The 21748-nt window shown below is 45.4% G+C and overlaps 1 protein-coding gene across 2 annotated transcripts in view; it reads right to left on the reverse strand.

Moving 5' to 3' along the window:
• RBKS (ribokinase) overlaps positions 1 to 21748 on the reverse strand; it is a 54133-nt gene that overhangs the window by 15682 nt on the left and 16703 nt on the right. For both annotated transcript variants that reach the window (XM_066595417.1, XM_066595416.1), the window contains exons 3-8: positions 15865 to 15997; positions 8731 to 8794; positions 6755 to 6817; positions 5418 to 5582; positions 2168 to 2259; positions 971 to 1159 (exon numbers count right to left, since the gene is read on the reverse strand). In XM_066595417.1, the coding sequence (XP_066451514.1) occupies positions 971 to 1159; positions 2168 to 2259; positions 5418 to 5582; positions 6755 to 6817; positions 8731 to 8794; positions 15865 to 15997 (706 nt within the window). The remainder of the gene's footprint in view (positions 1 to 970; positions 1160 to 2167; positions 2260 to 5417; positions 5583 to 6754; positions 6818 to 8730; positions 8795 to 15864; positions 15998 to 21748) is intronic.

The following is a 21748-nucleotide window of genomic DNA, read 5'->3' on the forward strand; positions in this document are numbered from 1 at the left end:
TTCCCTGTAAATGATATAGGCACAGATAGTACTGCCTACCAGCTTCTCCCTGTACATGGTGTAAGTGCTGATAGTACTGCCTCCCTTTCATTCTCTGTAAATGATGTAGGTACAGATAGTACTGCCTCCTTGTCTCTCCCTGTAAATGATGTAGGTATAGATAGTACTGCCTCCCTATTTTCCCTGTAAATGATATAGGCACAGATAGTACTGCCTACCAGTCTCTCCCCGTACATGGTGTAAGTGCTGATAGTACTGCCTCCCTTTCTTTCCCTGTAAATGATGTAGGTACAGATAGTACTGCCTGCATGTCTCTCCATGTAAATGATGTTGACAAAGTTACAGCTGTCTCCCTGTAAATGATGTAGCTACAGATAGTACTGCCTCCCTGTATCTAACTGTAAATGGTGTAAGTGCAGATAGTACTGCCTCCTTGTCTCTCCCTATTAATGATGAAGGTACAGATAGTACTGCCTTCCAGTCACTGTCTGTAAATGATGTAGTTGCAGGTAGTAATGCCTCCCTGAAAATGCTGTAGGTACAGATAGTATTGTCTCCCTGTCTTTCCATGTAAATGATGTTGGAAGGAAGCTAGTGCTGTCTCCTTGTAAATGATGTAGCTACAGATAGTACTGCCTCCCCATATCTTCCTGAAGAAGGTGTAAGTACAGATACTACTGCCTCCTTGTATCTTTCTGTAAATGATGTAGGTACAGATAGTACTGCCTCCTTGTATCTTTCTGTAAATGATGTAGGAACAGATAGTACTGCCTCCTTTTATCGTTCTGTAAATGGTGTCGGTAAAGATACTACTGCCTCCCCCTCTCTCCCTATAAATGATGTTGGTACAGCTACTACTACCTCCCAGTCACTGCCTGTAAATGCACAGATAGTACCCCTTCCTTTTCGCTGCCGGTCCATCTCACAGTCTTGAAGTTTAATAACCCCATATAGCAGAGTAATACCGTACCGTGGTGTCCACTGCTTTCACTTTAGATGTTGCAATGTGCTTGGGATTCGGATCTTGCTTGCTCACGATTACACATCCCTCTCCTCCTAAAGTGACGAGGACGAGACAACAACCTCTTCCCAGCAGCACTGATCCTGCGGCTCCGGCATCGGAGGGGCTCTGTACCTGCATGCCCGTTAATATCTCTGCCTGGAAAGTGATAAAGAGACAGTGCAACCAGGACTAGGTTGGTGAAAGGGTTAAGAACATCCATCACATCATTCATATCAGAATCTCCCATTATGGAGACCTATAAGAACTTTCTGTACATTAGCGGTGCCCCGCTGGACCATGCACACTGGTTGCTAGCAGCAAGGCTCCGGAGGGAGAACAGATCCCTAATACAGCATGCTATAACTTAAAGGGATAACTCAGACTTTTACTATTGATGATCCATCCTCAGGATAGGTCATCAGTAGGGATGAGCGAGTATACTCGCTAAAGGCAATTGCTCGAGCGAGCATTGCCTTTAGCGAGTATCTCCCCCGCTCGAGACTGAAGGTTCGGGTGCCGGCGCGGGGGAGCGGTGAGTAGCGGCTGTCAGCAGGAGGGAGCGGGGGGGAGAGAGGGAGAGAGAGATCTCCCCTCCATTCCGCCCCGCTCTCCCCCGCAGCTCCCTGCCCGCTGCCGGCACCCGAACCTTCAGTCTCGAGCGGGCAGGTACTCGCTAATCTATAGTCATCAGCAAGGGGCCACCACTCCGTATCCCGTTGATCGCAAATCTTCTGGCCGGCTATCAGTCTAGCAGGGCTGGACATCCGCATTGGTGGGCATGGCCAGAAGTGTAATAGACGACTTCACTCCTGTTGAAATTAATGGCAGTGATACTTTCTATTACACTTCCGGCCCTGACTATTGATGCGGACAGCAGGCCTTGCTGCACTGACAGCGGGTTGGAGCATCAGCTGATCGGCGGAGATCCCGAACAGCAGACCCCTGCCGATCAACTACTGATGACTTTTCTTGATTGCTGTGGATTGGTCATCAATAGTAAATGGAATTAAAGGAATACCCCCTTAATTCTTATATAGAAAAAAAAGTACAGTAAAGTCCCCTAAACGCACTTGTTTCGCACCGAATCATAATGCGGACGTACAGTGCAGAAACATTAGCCGGGAGATTAGGAACCAGAGATCACATGGAGCGTCGTGTCCTCACCTCACTCTCATTGCAGCAGAAGATGTCAGAGTGCGTATAGAAGGCGGGGTCTAGATCAGCGGTGGCCGGCGCGGGGTTAAAGATCGTCCTCACTACATAAAAAAAACAAAAGAAGTTTTCTCTTCCATGTTATGCAGTTTGAGTCATCCTATTGGTCCCAGCACTGCCTGCTGCGCATACATCCGATAGCAATGTCACCACCATCATCTTCAAAAATACAGCATGTCTCAAAAGTGTGGAAATCTCGCTATCCGAGCCTGAAACCTACTGCACACTGATGAGGAGCAAACACCCTGAAACAGCTGTCTGTGTATGGATTCTGGTTTGGCTTTCAATTCCCAGTCATTTTTACAAGGCTTGTATAAAGAGTCTGACATTGACTTGCAGGAATGCTGCCTTCCAATAGGTGGCGCTGCAGAGGTATTGTTCCATCTCCCTTATTTGCATATTACCCAGAGGAGCCTTATAAGTCTCCTCACTCACTCAGCTTCCAGGTGCTCTCCCTAAGGAGAATAGATAGCGTTCCTGACTCAAAAGTGTGGAAAGACCCCTATGGAATGAAAACGGTTTAGCAGAGGGTGATGCAATTTTGCATACAAGTTGAGGGTAGGGGGACATCGTCCCGGTAGGCCGGGCTCACATGGCTGTGTCACCATCATGACGGCCATTTTGAATGCTACCATCTTGAATTCAGCTCTGATTTTTCCAATGGGAAGGTAGGTGGGTTATATATCAAACTGGCAGAGAATTTCACCGATCTAGCGATCATGAACGAGCGATATACCCGCCGTTTTTTCTGTCAAAATCGCTTTCCATCACTTATGTGAGGTTGCGATCCCCTGGCGTGACTTTCAGCTGCGTCGGAGGATCGGCAAGGGTTTCCCATCGCCCTGCCATGTGTTTTCCTGTCCCATTGAATACAACCGGCGATGCGTTCCGAGGAAAGTGCAGAGATAGAGCATGCTTGCTGTCAAGAAGTAAAACCTGGTTTGTCTCTAAAAAGCCCAACAATCTCCATCTGTCCGGCTCACGGAGCTGATCGGGTTCTCAGGACTTATCCAGCCACGTACATGTATGTTGCGACCAAGAAACACGGACTCAACACATCAAACGGCACATGGCCAACCGTTGGATCTCCAGTGCAGATCGCACGTCCTATTGTCATTCGTGACAATAGATGAGAATAGGACGAGCGGCGTTTCATTTTCACGTAGACCAAATGAACAATCGCTCATGTGTAAAGCCGCATAGGATATAACGTGTCCATGCGCCGCCCGTGGATTCTATGGACAGCACACAGACCAAATACTCGCTGGTCTGAATGAGCCCCTACAGTGTATCAGGAGCCGGGACTGTGGATGACTGTAAGCACCATCAGCTGTGTCAGCAGGTCATAGTGCATTGTAAGGCGAGGGCTGCGTGGCGATTCCGGTCGTGCAACAGCAAATTTCAGGCAAATCACCTGCGACCTGCTGTCATGTGACTATTTTGGATTTGTGATTTGGCTGTAAAGTTTCAGGCGACTTGTGACCCAACAGTGCTGGATTTTTTTCACCAGTCGTGTTGCAGATACTTAAGGGCAAACGTCACAACACAATCGCATCGATAATCATGTTGCAATGCAACACTGTGATCCTGCAACCAGAGTCGCCATGTAGCCTTAAAGGGGTACTTTCAGGCAGCACCCACTGTCAGAGCCGGGATACAACAGGGTCAGAGTGGAAGCTGCTGCTCCAACCTCTGTGTAGTGGCCTGCACTTGTAACTGCAGGCACAGATCCCACTGATATCAATGAGAGATCAATACCCCTTTAAAATCCCCGTTCACTGGCAGCAAGCGGAAATTTCGAACCGCAGGAAGAATAATGGGTAAAAACTCATTGCTGCCCGAGGTAACATGGCTGAAAACTACCGGATGTATAAGAGACATGTCAGTTGTCACCCGACATCCCAGGGATAATCAAGGTGTCCGATGAAGAGGTTTTAGTTCTTCATCCAGACTGAGCTGTTGGGGGCGATCTTGAGCTATCCATCCTAGGAATGGCCAATATCACATGTGGAAACACAAGGAAAAGCATCTTATCTGCATAAGTCATACCAGCCTTGTGGCTTGTGGCTCCCTGACAACTTGGCGGCGCTCGGCCCACAGATGGGGTTAATAATCCCCTACGAGGACGGCTGATTGTTTTTTTAATATATAAGCTCCTGATTTCCTTAATAAATTACAAATGTCTCCTCTGGAGTGATGTGAGCGTAACCCCGAGCCTGGAAAACACGGAGCCATCCTGAGGAAGCGCATAGACTGCAGTATTATTAACCCCTTAGTGACGGCCAATACGCCTTTTTACTGATCTCACTAACAGACTTTAAACCTGCATATACGTCGTTTTAAAGTGGTGGCTTGGTGAACTACTAAGAGCCAGGCTCCTGCTCTACCCGACAGGACCACTAAAACATTGGATCCTAGTACAGCGCTTCCCCGAAAAGAAGACCTACCCCGATAATAAGCCTTACCTGATTTTCGAGGGGGCTGGAAATATAAGCCCTCCCCCGACAATAAGCCCTAGCTACACTAGATTAAAAAAACAAACAAAACAGCAATACTCACCTAGCCTGGCGGCATCTAGGTGCAGCGCTGCGGCAAGCTGCAGTATAATCCTCAGCGTTGACAGAGCTCTCTCTTCCTGGTAACGGGGCTTTGAATACCCCGCCTCTAGCAAGCGAGTGCTGTGATTGGATCACCAGCACCGTGGCTCAGCCAATCAGAGACGGTGCTTGATCATTCACAGCCATTCAGTGAAAGACATGGCTGTGATTAGTTCATCGAGTGCCGGTTCTGATTGGCTGAGCAACGGCGCCTGTGATCCAATCACAGCACTCACTTTTTGGAGGTGGGGTATTCAAAGCCCCCTTACCAGCTGCAGTATAGAAGAAAATGGGACTTGGATGTTAAAAAAAACAACAACTTTGAACCTTCCTTTTTTCAGTGATGTGCAGATTGTGTCTCTGTCTTTTGTAGTTCATTTGTAATTAAATCCCCAAATCTGCTCCTTCTTTTTGAATAACCCTGTACTGCCCCCTATGGACTAGAATAGAACTACTATAATGCCTTGTCCTTACATTCCTGGTATATACATTATACTAATATGTTATTTAGTCTGTGAAACTCAAAATGAAGATGTTTAAGTGTTCCTTTGAGACAAAGGCCTGTTTTAGAATTTACAGATTACACTCGATACTTCATCTCTCACCTCCGCTCTGGTGAGCAATCTTCAAGGCCTGTAGAGACACTTCGGGGCTGATCTCCAGCTGGCACACCATCACCCGGGCCTCAGATATCGCTGCCGAAGCTTTTGTAAGGTTTTCAGCATTTAGTAGTAGATTTGCCCCCGCCACAATCACAATGGCATTCTGACCTGCAGGAAAATATGTAGTCATCAAAATCAAAAAGTCCCTTATAAACAGGTTGTCCTGTCGGGGGGGGGGGGGGGGGGGGGGAAAGAGTCCTGGATTTCCAGGTACAGGGGACTGGACGCTCGGATAAGCCAGTTACTCCAGCGAGCCTCGCTCTTCCCGAGTAACTGCATTCTTGTCCGAGCGTGCTCGAGGGGGCGGCGAGGGTGAGCAGGGGGTGGCGGAGGGGAGAGAGAGATCTCTCTCGCTCTCTCCCCCGCTTACCACCCCACGCCCCCCTCCCCCAAGCACGCTCGGACAAGAATGCAGTTACTCGAGAAGAGCGAGGCTCGCTCAAGTAACTGGCTTATCCGAGCGTGCTCGCTCATCTCTAAGCATTAACCCTTTTCACTCCAATTTTGGATACAGGGTTTCCTAAAAGGCTTTCCCTTTTTGCTGTTATGCAACGGTGCCATCTGCTGGCTAAAGCTAGTGTGTGTGCGCCAGAGAGCCTTCGACAGCGGAATGGCTGGCAATAGACGGTAAGAATACCCTGTCGGACGTCTTCTGACATTAGAGCTGTACAAGCTTCAATTAGAATGTAGGAAGAAGTCAGACAGTGGATTGGAAAAGGTTAAGGTTTATACCCAGCTTTTCTACAGTCCAATCATACTGCACAATGCATCATGGGATATATCAGGTTGCCAGGAGGGGCAGCCAGGGCATGAGCTCTGGATACTGAATGCCAGGAAAGGTGGGTGTCCACAAGCCACTTTAGCTTGGCTAGGGTATTTAGACTCAGGTCTAGGACAGCATACTGAACCTTTGCCCAGGTCCTCACCATGGTCAAGATCTCTGCTTGCTATCAGTGAATGGGACCAGTCACAACCTAATACTTCTCACAGCAGGAAGTTTCTTGCAGTTGTATCCAGTCTGGACAATCCTCCGGACTCCAGACTGACACATTGTAACAAACTATCAGGACTGGAGGGAGATTTGTCTTGCTGATGGGTTAAGCACACGGAGGATTGTCCAAACTGGACACATTTTAACAATCCCTCAGCTGGGAGAAGTAGCAGGTTTGTACAGGTTTTCAACATCTGGATGTAAACAAGAATGTTGCTATTTACTGACAACAAGCAGAGATGCTGAGTAGGAGTGGATACATTGTACATGGTGAATAATGCGTCTTCACCTTCAGCATTCACAATGATGGACGCTGCTCCGGTGGCGGCTGTTGCAGTCTGAAAGACAAAGTCTGCAAGAGAGAAAGAACACGTGATTACCGCGTGGACTTGGACGCACGAGACACGAGTAATCATATGAATATTAAAACATGCGTCTGAGGGCGCTCCAGAAATGCTGCTCCAACCACATTAGTCAGGAGAGCCGCGCCAAGCGAAAATCAAAGTACGTAACGGCTATTTATAGAGAACAGATGTGAGGAGCAGCGCGGAGGAAACTGCGCAAAGAGTAACACATGATCACCAAACCGAGGACGAAGACAGACGTATGGAGGAGACTGCGCAAGGAGGAACACACAAGTGCCAAGCCGACCGTAGACAGGAAAATGATGGGCGCTGTCTCTTAACTACCCAGTACTGCAGGGCACACAGCACCTTCCACTATGTAACTCTCACTTTGTGACCTCCCACATGATCCCTACACTCCTCTACTGAAATACTCAGTACTGCAGGACACACAGCTCCTTCCACTACGTAACTCTCACTCTGTGACCTCCCACATGATCCCCACACTCCCCTACTGAAATACTCAGTACTGCAGGACACACAGCTCCTTCCACTACGTAACTCTCACTCTGTGACCTCCCACAGATCCCCACACTCCTATACTGAAATACTTGGTACTGCAGGACACACAACTCCTTCCACTATGTAACTCTCACTCTGTGACCTCCCACATGATTCCCACACTCCTCTACTGAAATACTTGGTACTGCAGGACACACAGCTCCTTCCACTATGTAACTCTCACTCTGTGACCTCCCACATGATCACCACAATCCTCTACTGAAATACTTGGTACTGCAGGACACACAGCTCCTTCCACTATGTAACTCTCACTCTGTGACCTCCCACATGATTCCCACACTACTCTACTGAAATACTTGCTACTGCAGAACACACAGCACCTTTCACTATGTAACTCTCACTTTGTGACCTCCCACATAATTACCACACTCCTTCACTGAAATACTTTGTACTGCAGGACACACAGCACCTTCCACTATGTAACTCTCACTCTGTGACCTCCCACATGATCCCCGCACTCCTCTACTGAAATACTTTGTACTGCAGGACACACAGCACCTTCCACTATGTAACTCTCACTTTGTGACCTCCCACATAATTACCACACTCCTTCACTGAAATACTTTGTACTGCAGGACACACTGCTCCTTCCACTATGTAACTCTCACTCTGTGACCTCCCACATGATCACCACAATCCTCTACTGAAATACTTGGTACTGCAGGACACACTGCTCCTTCCACTATGTAACTCTCACTCTGTGACCTCCCACATGATTACCACACTCCTCTACTGAAATACTCAGTACTGCAATACACACAGCACCTTCCACTATGTAACTCTCACTCTGTGACCTCCCACATGATTCCCACACTCCTTCACTGAAATACTTTGTACTGATCTATCACTGTTCACAATACATTAGCATATGGAGGGGCGTGAGGTGTGAGTTTACTGTCTTGAATTTCTAGACCCCGTGATCGTCCGTCGTTTCTAGCTTTACTACAGGTGAGCACCCTGCTTGTACACACCGGGTGGCAGGGACACGTTCCGTTACCTGTGCGGGTAAGCACTCTGCTGGTATAGATCGAGCGGCAGGGACACGTTCCGTTACCTGTGCAGGTGAGCACCCTGCTGGTACAGATCGAGCAGCAGGGACACGTTCCATTACCTGTGCAGTTGAGCACCCAGATGGCACAGATTGGGTAGCAGGGACACATTATGTTACCTGTGCAGGTGAGCACCCTGCTGGTACAAATTGGACGTCAGGGACACGTTACATTACCTGTGCAGGTGAGCACCCAGATGGCACAGATTGGGTAGCAGGGACACATTATGTTACCTGTGCAGGTGAGCACCCTGCTGGTACAGATTGGGCGTCAGGGACATGTTCCGTTACCTGTGCAGACTTTGTTCTTTTTGAAGTTTTCAATATAATTGTTTCCAAAAGAGTCGGCACCGACCTGAAAGCAGAGAGAGAAGTGTTAGCAGGAGACAGCGTGGACCTTCAGCCAGGAAGAAGGTGGAGTGGGAGACGGCGCCAGACCCTCAGCCAGGGAGAAGGTGAAATGGCAGATAGCACAGGACCTTTAGCCAAAGAGAAGATGGAGTGGGAGACAGCACCAGACCTTCAGTCAGGGAGAAGGTGGAACAGGAGACAGCGCCAGACCTTCAGTCAGGGAGAAGGTGGAGCAGGAGACAGCGCCAGACCTTCAATCAGGGAGAAGGTGGAGCAGGAGACAGTGCCAGACCTTCAGTCAGGGAGAAGGTGGAGCAGGAGACAGCGCCAGATCTTCAGTCAGGGAGAAGGTGAAGCAGGAGACAGCGCCAGACCTTCAGCCAAGGAGAAGGTGGAGCGGGAAACAGCACCAGGCCTTCAGCCAGGGAGAAGGTGGAGCGGGAGACAGCACCAGGCCTTCAGCCAGGGAGAAGGTGGAGTGGGAAACGGCGCCAGACCTTCAGCCAGGGAGAAGATGGAACGGGAGACAGCACCAGACATTCAGGCAGGGAGAAGGTGGAGCGGAAGACAGCACCAGATCTTCAGCCAGGGAGAAGGTGGAGCGGGAGACAGCACCAGATCTTTAGCCAGGGAGAAGGTGGAGGGGGAGACAGCACCAGACCTTCAGCCAGGGAGAAAGTGGAGGGAGAGATAGCACCAGACCTTCAGCCAGGGAGAAAGTGGAAGCAGAGACAGCACCAGACCTTCAGCCAGGGAGAAGGTGGAGGGGGAGACAGCACCAGACCTTCAGCCAGGGAGAAGGTGGAGCGGGAGACAGCACCAGATCTTTAGCCAGGGAGAAGGTGGAGGGGGAGACAGCACCAGACTTTCAGCCAGGGAGAAAGTGGAGGGAGAGATAGCACCAGACCTTCAGCCAGGGAGAAAGTGGAAGCAGAGACAGCACCAGACCTTCAGCCAGGGAGAAGGTGGAGGGGGAGACAGCACCAGACCTTCAGCCAGGGAGAAGGTGGAGGGGGAGACAGCACCAGACCTTCAGCCAGGGAGAAAGAGGAGTGGGAGACAGCGTTAGGCCTTCAGCCAGGGAGAAGGTGGAGAGGGAGACAGCACCAGACCAGCAGTCAGGGAGAAGGTGGAGCGGGAGACAGCGCCAGGCCTTCAGCCAGGAGGAAGGTACAGCAGGAGACAGCGCCAATTCTGGGTGAACTGAGGCTGTAGGTAAGGCAGGGGCTGAAATACATTAAGGTACTAGTTGGCACCTATGGGTGAACTATGTTATTATTGGGGCATTGGCAGGTATATATTTGTGCACTTTGGCTTTTAAAAGGAAACTGCCCTTTATGTGGACACTGTTTGGCAACACAGGACTGTGGCTTTATAGGGACAATACTAGTAATTATTAGGACAATATAGTACCAGTATTTCTGGGGGCACAATGTACCACACAGATCTGCTACATGCACGTCACACACACACACAGCTCTGCTACATTGCTTTGGCATATGAGCTGCACGTGATTTAGAAACATCAGCAGCTCGCTGAGGAGACCTGGTCGCTTGTAGCTTTCATATATCTGCTGCACAAGATGTACAAACCTCAGCTGGTGGCTGAGGTGAAACCATGGCTTGTCGCTGTGTCATGTAAGTTGCGTTAGCTTCACGGCGGCGTTGAACCCTCTGTGGTGACATGTTTGCACGACAGTGACGGTTTGTTTCAACACTGGACAACGGCTGACAATTAGATGAAGGCTGGACTGGTGTTGGGGTCATTAGCACTTGAGATGACATGACATCACGTTCAGGAGATGTGAAGATAGCGGGGAAGGACTATGCTTCAATGTTGTTGTCAGTATGCACTGCCAGCTATGTATGCGTACATTTGTGAGGTGTCATTTATTGGGAGTCTCCACACAGGTGTGCAACTGTCTCACAAACATACAAACTACCAGACTGAATGCTTGTGTATCCATAGCAACTGAAGCGGCAGGTCAGAGACCATGTGACTGATCCCATGACTGTGACTTCACGGGTCCTGTCAGCACACGAGCTATGTATGTGTAAATTTGTGAAGTGTCATTTATTGGAGTCTCCACACAGGTATGCAGCAGGCTCACAAGCAGGTACAAACTTCCACACTGAGTACTGCTGTATCCATAGCAACTGAGGCTGCATGGGTTTGTGCTGGATGTAGTCCGCCTATAATCCCTCATTCAGTGCACAAGGAGCATAAAGGACCTGTGATGTCACCGTCATGTGATCAGGGGCGGAGCTAAGAGTCGGTATCTAATTACATGATGGTGACATCATCACAGGTGCTTCAGACTCTGCATGTAACTCACACAGCACACACAGACAAGTAGTGGTTAGCACTAAGACATATTAAGAAATTGGCTAGGAGTGGCCAGTATGGGGACACTTATGGATGAACTGTGGCTGTAATTGGGACATTGGCTGGAATATATAGGGTCATATTGGAATTTAAGAGGACACTAACTGTTATGGGATCATTGGTTGGTAGCATGGGGTTCTGTGGCTGTATGAGGACATTGGATGGTATTTAAGAGGATATTACATGTTTAATGGGGACACTGGTTAGCATTTATGGCAATGGCCACTGGTTGGTGATATAGGACATGATGGCTCTTATGCTGGCATTCATGGGGACAATGTCGCTCTGAAAACAGCATATAGAACACCAAATGTTGGCACAAACAGAAACAACTAGTCTCCATAAACTTCACATGAGGTCAGAGGTCAACGAGACAGAAATACATTTTCAGAAGATTTTTTGGACATTTTTACACATATGAGGAAACAAAGTGGATTCCAGACCCAGAAATTCATAACAGCTGTCAGATTATAATATTGTGTCAAGAACAAAAAGTGTTCAGCGCGCCTGAGCCCCGGAGAGAGTAATAAAGGTCTAGTAATACCAGGAGGTGCCTTGTATGATGCCAGCCATACCCGTCTCCTGACAATTAACAACAATTGTGGAATTTATCAACACACGGCCTTCAGGAATAGCAGCGGCGGCCCCCAAGAATCCTGGAGCCCGTCCAGAGCAGCAAGAAGAAACAGTTCTTGGAAGAACAGCTATCAGGCAACCAGGTGATAAGTCAGGGTGTGCTCCATACCGTGCCAGGGCTGTGCAACCACACTACCCACAGGGCACCAGCGTGCAGATATAGAAGACATTGGCATGAAACGTAAATAGTAGTTATATTCTTGTACATAGGAGCAGTATTATAGTAGTTATATTCTTGTACATAGGAGGCAGTGTTATAGTAGTTATATTCTTGTACATAGGGAGCAGTATTATAGTAGTTATATTCTTGTACATAGGGAGCAGTATTATAGTAGTTATATTCTTGTACATAGGGAGCAGTATTATAGTAGTTATATTCTTGTATATAGGGGGCAGTATTATAGTAGTTATATTCTTGTACATAGGGGGCAGTAGTATAGTAGTTATATTCTTGTACATAGGAGGCAGTATTATAGTAGTTATATTCTTGTACATAGGGAGCAGTATTATAGTAGTTATATTCTTGTACATAGGGAGCAGTATTATAGTAGTTATATTCTTGTACATAGGGGGCAGTAGTATAGTAGTTATATTCTTGTACATAGGGGGCAGTATTATAGTAGTTATATTCTTGTACATAGAAGCAGTATTATAGGAGTTATATTCTTGTACATAGGGGCAGTATTATAGTAGTTATATTCTTGTACATAGGGGGCAGTATTATAGTAGTTATATTCTTGTACATAGGGGGGCAGTATTGTAGTAGTTATATTCTTGTACATAGGGGCAGTATTACAGTAGTTATATTCTTGTACATAGGGGGCAGTATTATAGTAGTTATATTCTTGTACATAGGGGGCAGTATTATAGTAGTTATATTCTTGTACATAGGGGGCAGTATTATAGTAGTTATATTCTTGCACATAGAGGGCAGTATTATAGTAGTTATATTCTTGTACATAGGGAGCAGTATTACAGTAGTTATATTCTTGTACATAGGGGGCAGTATTATAGTAGTTATATTCTTGCACATAGAGGGCAGTATTATAGTAGTTATATTCTTGTACATAGGGAGCAGTATTACAGTAGTTATATTCTTGTACATAGGGGGCAGTATTATAGTAGTTATATTCTTGCACATAGAGGGCAGTATTACAGTAGTTATATTCTTGTACATCGGGGGCAGTATTATAGTAGTTATATTCTTGTACATCGGGGGCAGTATTATAGTAGTTATATTCTTGTACATAGGGGGCAGTATTATAGTAGTTATATTCTTGTACATAGGGGGCAGTATTATAGTAGTTATATTCTTGTACATAGGGGGTAGTATTATAGTAGTTATATTCTTGTACATAGGAGGCAGTATTATAGTAGTTATATTCTTGTACATAGAGGGCAGTATTATAGTAGTTATATTCTTGTACATCGGGGGCAGTATTATAGTAGTTATATTCTTGTACATAGGGGGCAGTATTATAGTAGTTATATTCTTGTACATAGGAGGCAGTATTATAGTAGTTATATTCTTGTACATAGGAGGCAGTATTATAGTAGTTATATTCTTGTACATCGGGGGCAGTATTATAGTAGTTATATTCTTGTACATAGGGGGCAGTATTATAGTAGTTATATTCTTGTACATAGGAGGCAGTATTATAGTAGTTATATTCTTGTACATAGGAGGCAGTATTATAGTAGTTATATTCTTGTACATAGGAGCAGTATTATAGTAGTTATATTCTTGTACATAGGAGGCAGTATTATAGTAGTTATATTCTTGTACATAGAGGGCAGTATTATAGTAGTTATATTCTTGTACATCGGGGGCAGTATTATAGTAGTTATATTCTTGTACATAGGGGGCAGTATTATAGTAGTTATATTCTTGTACATAGGAGGCAGTATTATAGTAGTTATATTCTTGTACATAGGAGGCAGTATTACAGTAGTTATATTCTTGTACATAGGGGGCAGTATTATAGTAGTTATATTCTTGTACATAGGGGGCAGTATTATAGTAGTTATATTCTTGTACATAGAGGGCAGTCTTATAGTAGTTATATTCTTGTACATAGGGGGCAGTATTATAGTAGTTATATTCTTGTACATAGGGGGGCAGTATTATAGTAGTTATATTCTTGTACATAGGGGGGCAGTATTATAGTAGTTATATTCTTGTACATAGGAGCAGTATTATAGTAGTTATATTCTTGTACATAGGAGGCAGTATTATAGTAGTTATATTCATGTACATAGGAGCAGTATTATAGTAGTTATATTCTTGTACATAAAGGGCAGTATTATAGTAGTTATATTCTTGTACATAGAGGGCAGTCTTATAGTAGTTATATTCTTGTACATAGGGGGCAGTATTATAGTAGTTATATTCTTGTACATAGAGGGCAGTCTTATAGTAGTTATATTCTTGTACATAGGGAGCAGTATTATAGTAGTTATATTCTTGTACATAGGGGGCAGTATTATAGTAGTTATATTCTTGTACATAGAGGGCAGTCTTATAGTAGTTATATTCTTGTACACAGGGGGCAGTCTTATAGTAGTTATATTCCTGTACATAGGAGGCAGTGTTAAAGCAGTTATAGACTTTCATTATAGTGTGGTTACATTACATGTCTTTCCCTCTGCGGATTGGTATATATGTCCTATATTTAGTGTCCCATATTCACAGGGTAGTTGGGGGTCAACTACATTTTCTCTAAAGCTCGACAAGTAGTTCTTTGTTCCACAAGTAGATTTCCTATGTGTAAACAAGCACAAGAATAAACCATGAGGTCAGGACATCAGAATGAAGTACTCTAAAAGGGTAAGAAGCGGGTTAAGTGGCAATGTCATCCATTCCGAAGGCATGTGGCCAATGTGGAAACATGTAATTTTTTTCTATTATACTAGCCTTAAGCCAGAAGTGCAGCGTGTGACATGAATGCCATTACTGCTCTCCACATAAGTTATGTAACAACAGGGTGACATGACTGCTTGGCGTATAACTCCAGGGTCACAGCTCTCATCTGCAGATACAGGTCATTGTGAAGCCACTACAGTCCAATTATATAGCAGTCCATCAATGCTCTCCAGTAAGTTCAACTATAATCACTGTATGGTCAACCACAGCAGCAGTAAAGTAGCATTACATGGGTTTGTCCATAGGTGGCGCTGCAGAGGTATTGTTCCATCTTGCTTATTTGCATATTTCCCAGAGGAGATGGGTGCTCTCCTTAAGGAGAAAGGATACCCTTCCTGCCCCATGGGTTTGTCCCAACTGAAGGACCTCCTCTATTTTCCATAGGTTCTTTAGAGGGGTTCTGAAGTAGAAAATGCATCTCATCTCATATAAAGTACCCCTTAGAAAGAAACCAGCACTGGGGCTCCTTCATTCTCAGGATTGGTCGGGGTCCCAGCGGTCATAAAGTGATATTGTATCCTAGTGATATGCCATCAGACTGCAAGATATAAATCCCCCTTTAAGCAGACATAAACAGATTGTTGACAACTTAGAAAGTGATCAGTAGAGATATTCGCGTTATGTCCCAAGATGCGCTGCTAATGAAGACATAACTTACTACAGTTTTCTCCTAGTGGAGGAGGGGGGGGGGGGGGGGTCTTTGAAATATCAAGATGCTCATTGAATTTTTAAAAATAGTTTTCTGAACCTGTGTCTCTACAGTCCACAGGCCACGTCTGGTACTGCAGCTCAGCTGAAGCCACTTGAATGGGGATGAGCTGCAGTACCAGGCACAACCTGTGGACAGGAGTGGTGCTGTTTCAGGTAGAGAATGCCTGATGCCAGACAAGCAGTTTACACCATGACCTCTTTCTTTATAAGTTGGACGTGTTCCTGACATGTAGCGCTCCGCATGAGGTCACAGTGCAGGAACGGCTGCCGCTGTCATCAGCGCTGTCGTGATTAATAGCAACAACACCCTGAACACAGCGCTCCGGCATTTAGTCTCCGACCTGAAGGAATTTCAGAATTCTGCAAGATCACAGGCGGATTTCCTCTGTTGTAATACATAGAGCTTAGTGCTGCGTTACCTTGCCGACCATGGCTGTGCGGACCCCCAGGCGAGCTGCTTGTATACACTGATTTGCTCCTTTGCCCCCAAAACCGATGAAAAATTTGCTCCCGTGTATGGTCTCTCCAGCTTTGGGCAGTCGGGGGGTTATGCTGCAAAAACACGAACAGTAGTTAGGAAGGACTGATAGTCGGGATGCACCCCCTCGCAGTAGTACTGCGGCACAAATACAATAGGTCCCATTTAAAAGGGATCTTGCGGTTCGCTGTAAATTAATTATTGTAAATCAACAAGCTCTACAACTTTCTTATACTTCAACTGATCCATAGGATAAAAGTCTGAGCAGTAGGGGTCTCACCACTAAGACCCCCACTGATCCCAAGAATGAGGGTTCCGTGTCCCTTTCTCCTTCTTACTGTGGGTTCAAAGCACCAATCCCCCCTCCTTCTGAATGGAGCTCTGCAGGGATGAGAAGAGGGCACACGGGATCGTTTCCACCCACCCCCGTTCTTCGGATGAATGAGGGTCTCCGAGGTAAGACTCCCACCAATCAGGCATTTATCACCTATCCTATGATGTGTATTGAGGATGTTTTTTGGTAGAACCCCTTCTTACCTCCACAGCTTATGTCATAAGAGTCTGTTAGATGCAGGTTCCCCCTCTGAGCCCGACTACCTCCGGCCAGGCTATTTGTAGCAGCACTGCATGGCCCGCTTGGCTATTTTAGTACAGAGGGGTATTCTTATCTTGGCTATGGTGGGCTGAGATTGGAATACCCCTTTAACTCTTTCCAATCCCCTGTCTGACATCTTCCCCCATTCTGATTAAAGCTTGTACAGCTCCAATGTCAGAAGACGTCCGACAGGGTATTCTTACCGTCTATTGCCAGCCACTCTGCTGTCGGAATCTCTCTGGCGCACACACACTGGTTTTAGCCAGCAGATGGCACCGTTGTATAACAGCAAAAAGAAAAGGCCTTTTAGGAAACCCTGAATCCAAAATTGGATTGGAAAGGGTTAATGCTTAGGATAAATACATCGGCACAAAGCTCTCTCCTGCCTTGATAGTTTGTTACAGTGTATCAGTGCAGGTAACATGTATCAGTCCAGTATGTTTTTCTCATGGAGGATTGTCTAGGCTGGATACAATTGTTGCAAACCCTCAGCTGTGAGAAATATTAAATTGTAACTGTGCTTTCCAAAGGCTTTCAACATGTCATAGGGAGATGTCCAAAGTTTTGATCGCTGGGGGGGGGGTGTCTGGATGCTGAAAGCCCCCACCAATCGCTAGACTTGAGTGTTAGAACTGTTATCCGAGTGACCTGTCAAAGGGTTTTGGAAAGTCCAGTTACACTTTAAGTGTGTACAGGGCTTATGGATGTGAATATGAATGGTCCGATTCCAAAACAGCAAGCGGAGATCTTGAAAATGGTGAATCCTGAACACGAGGTTTTCGTTATTAGAATGTATATTATATGAGGAGTTCCCAATCATTAAAACAAAAGCCTCTGATGATGAGCGCCACCTTTGGTCCTCAAGGTCAGGACAGCTGGTCGCTAGAATGACAGGTCTTCCGTAGTGACAGCAGGACGCTGATCAGAGAGGGTCCATGGCAGCATAGCATGCAGCGGGCTTCATGCAACCCCCCGGTCCCGGAAACCAAGATGATCACGGAGCGCTAGTGAGGGTTTGGTAGTCTAAAGGTACCTTAACTTGGGGTAATTATCACCAGAATAATCACAGGAAAAAGCGATTTTTGGCAATAGTTGGCCCGTGTATACACACCCACCGACACGGCATTGAGCGAGAAATTGCATACTGGACTGCGCTGTCCTTGTTAGAGGGGCTTGAGCATTTCCTGGAGACCATATTTAGTCATTGTATCTCTTTACTCTTACACATGGGCCAGCAGAATGCAGTCCTAAGCTCTCACTCACGACCTGAAGGTTGTGGGTTCATTACCCGAATGGTTCAGGTAGCCGGCTCAAGGTTGACTCAGCCTTCCATCCTTCCTAGGTTGGTAAAATTAGTACCCAGCTTGCTGGGGGGTAATAAACAAAAAGAAATTACCTGAAAGCGCTGCGGAATACGTTGGCGCTATACAAATAACAAGTTAATGTATGCACATGACACATTATGAAAGTCATTGTATCTGTGTTCTTTAAGGCCCATTTACACATAATGATTATCAAAATTCGTTCAAAAGAACGAAAATGAGCGATAATTGTTACATGTAAACGCAAGCATTGTGAGCTTCTCACTTGACTGATGATTTTAAGGTGAACTTAAAATCCATCGTTTAGCTAGTGAGAGGTAAAGTATCTCTCAATAGACCGAATGCTGTTATCTCCATGGGATCCGGCAGATAACATTGTAACCTGCCAGCAGCTGTGAAGAGAACAATGTAGCTATGTGCACAGCTGGGTGTGTGATTACTCACACATTGGTATTTGCAAACAGCTCCTGAGGTCCTTTTACATGCAAATGAAGATTATTAAGCGTCAATGGCCATTAACACTTTATGCAAATAGATCTTTTAATCTTTTAGTCTTTTGAAATTTTATGTTTGCGTGTAAATGGGCCTTTACTCTTATCAATGTAGTTAATGTATGCACACAACACACAGTAGGGTCATTCCGTGTCAGTTCAACCAACGCTCCCGGTTGACCATCTCAGATTTCAATGAAACTTTGCACAAAGATAGACCCTGACCCTAAACTAAGATAGCCAGAATATTAGGCTTCAAAGTGCTTTGGTTCATGAGCTACAGGTCTTAATCTAGGGGGTTGTCTTGTGATTACAGCGCGCAACCTGAAAAAAGTGGCGATTTCAATCCATTGCCAAGCCAGTTCTAGAGCAATGAAACTTCACACACTAGGAGAACTTTTGGTGCTGAATCCAGCTAAGCTCCTCAGACTGCCACTCTTATCATCATTCTGCCACCATTGCATGTCAAAGTAGCGGAAAAATTCTATCGCGCAAAATAAAACTCATATTTTAAGCAGTAATAACTCCTAATCAATGCAATCCAACTCAGCTCTGAATTTATCAATGTGTACTCCATAGAAATGTTTCTCATTATTCACATTATGGACCCAAAAGGATGCATAGCTCTTAAGATACAATGAGTCAAAAATGGCAAAAAACACTTTTTTGCTAATTTTTCCCTTTTTCAAAGGCGAAAATCGGAATGTACTCCATTTTTATTTTTTTTCATTTTTGTTCTATTTGGAAGAGAATTTTTGGCTTTACAAGATTCGATGTTTTTCATTTTGTTCCCAGACCTTCTAGATGGGAAAATATCAATGTCAGTGAAAGTCCTATGTACTCGTGGAAATCAAATAATAAAATAAGTAAGTTTTGCATGGATGTATAATTAGTTTAGAAATCATGAGAAGGTAAATTATTTTTGGAATGAGAACTTTTTGTGCTCAAGAAACTTATGTGATCAAAAATTGCATGGCGAGTTCAGGTGAGCCCCAAGCTTTGGCCTAAGATGGTCAGAATATCATTGAGTGTTGCATAATGATTGTGGTATATTACAGTGATCACTGGGCTTATTTAGCACTCTATCCATCTTAGGCCAAAGCTTGGGGCTCTTGAAAAAGGGAAAAATTAGCAAAAAAAGTGTTTTTTGCCATTTTTGACTCATTGTATCTTAAGAGCTATGCATCCTTTTGGGTCCATAATGGGAATAATGAGAAACATTTCTATGGAGTACACATTGATAAATTCAGAGCTGAGTTGGATTGCATTGATTAGGAGTTATTACTGCTTAAAATATGAATTTTATTTTGCGCGATAGAATTTTTCAGCTACTTTGACATGCAATGGTGGCAGAATGATGATAAGAGAGGCAGTCTGAGTAGCTTAGCTGGATTCAGCACCAAAAGTTCTCCTAGTGTGTGAAGTTTCATTGCTCTAGAGTCATTGGAACTGGCTTGGCAATGGATTGAAATCGCCACTTTTTTCAGGTTGCGCGCTGTAATCACATGACAACCCCCTAGATTAAGACCTGTAGGCTGTAATCACATGACAACCCCCTAGATAAAGACCTGTAGCTCGTGAACCAAAGCAATTTGAAGCCTAATATTCTGGCTATCTTAGTTTAGGGTCAGGGTCTATCTTTGTGCAAAGTTTCATTGAAATCTGAGATGGTCGACCGGGAGCGTTGGTTGAACTGACACGGAATGACCAGTACTAAATGTTTGTAAGGATTTGCTACCTGTGATTGGACCATTATCCATTGCTTCGTTCTACTTTGCGGTAGTAATAAAGTCAACACTGAGCTAGCTCCTCAGAAAGCGGTCTATAGCATTCACACACAGTTGATGTCTCTTGTTCTTTCTCCGATGATCACCGCTAACTAATTTGGATGTATGAGCGAACTTACATCCTAGTAGCCTTATTGTAGATTTTAAGTTTAAAGGACTTTTTCTACAATCTTGCGACGAGGAGTAGAAGTGTCAGTGGTCCCTCCTGTAAGAGGTGCCCTTCTTGGTGCCATCACAAGGACTGGAAGGTTGAGATCAAGGGGATGACTGACTGCAGGCGGAGCGCATTCATCATTGTATAAGCCGAGAAATTCTGCTCCAGTGATCTGAGAAGCGGCTCCCTGGGCACATTCTGACCTGGCGCTGAACTGTGCCCAGCAGAAGAATGGCAGAGACGTTCCAGTGCTTCAAGGGGTTTTACCTGCACTCTGATTAATGGATTTTACACTAAAGAAAGGAATTTGGAGAATGCCAGGACTGATGAAGGCTGAAAAACCAAGGTAACAGGGCTCTGGGGTTGTGCGCACACGCCGGCTGCGCTGCGGACTCTTTGTCTGGATGTGCAGGTGGGAAGTAGAAGTAAAGTGGATGGATTTTAATAACTCCCTCAACAGGCATATAAAAGCCATGAAGAATTCGCAGCCTGTAAACCTGCGGGATGCCGATTTTTTTTTTTGCGTAATTTAACCCCATATTTCAATATGAAATCAACAGCAAAGGGGAAAAAATGCAGATCTCGCTGTGGATTTTGACGCAAATTTAGCTGAAAATCCGTGACGGATTTCTAACATCCACTTCGTGCTATCTGTAGACGCAGCCTTCGCCAGTTTCCCACGGGCGATCACGATTTTGCCGCGAGAAAATCACGTCCTGCGATTTTTGAGCGTCAGCGATGCTTTTTTTTAGAATATTCTTGCATGGCATTGCTGCCGCGCGAGACAATTGCGCACTTTACCGTGAAAGTCAATAGGACTTTCTAATGTAAAAAACACATTATAGCGCAACGCACGTTTGTTGCGATGTGATAAAAAGGAGTCTCAGATTATTTCCGCAGCTTGTGGACAGGATTTTCACAATTTCATCCACTTTGCTGTATTGTAAATGCTGCGGAATTTCCGTGCGTAGGTTCACATTGAGATTCCGCTGCCCATTCGCCACATCTGGACCCCTCCTTACGGAAATACCATAACATGTTTTACCTAGATCAATGACAAGATCATAATGCAAGTGAACCTGCAACAAACTCCGCACCGTTTTGCTCCTAATGGGGTAATGGTGCTGCCCGCTGGCACGCAGGTAGGGTATAGTAACACTGGCGAGTCGTTCATAGATGCTTACACGGGCCGATTGCCCATAGGTTGTTATACCTGTATGAAATGAACGGCGAAGATAAGCGAAGAAATTATTGTTTGTTGTTCATTCGCCGGTTGCGTTTACACAGCGCGATTATCGGTCAGTTTCGCATGATCCAACGATTACCTGAACAATAACAGCTTAGTGTAAGGCCGGGTTCACACGGGACGGAATTGCCGCAGCGGAATACAGGCGGACAAGCCTTTTCAAACCTGTACCAAACGGCGCGGGTTTTGAAGTTGCCTTTCCGCTGCAGAAATCTCCGTGCGGTCCCGTT

This window comes from Eleutherodactylus coqui, chromosome 3 (assembly GCF_035609145.1).
Source record: "Eleutherodactylus coqui strain aEleCoq1 chromosome 3, aEleCoq1.hap1, whole genome shotgun sequence".
In the NCBI taxonomy this organism is placed as follows: Eukaryota; Metazoa; Chordata; class Amphibia; order Anura; family Eleutherodactylidae; genus Eleutherodactylus; species Eleutherodactylus coqui.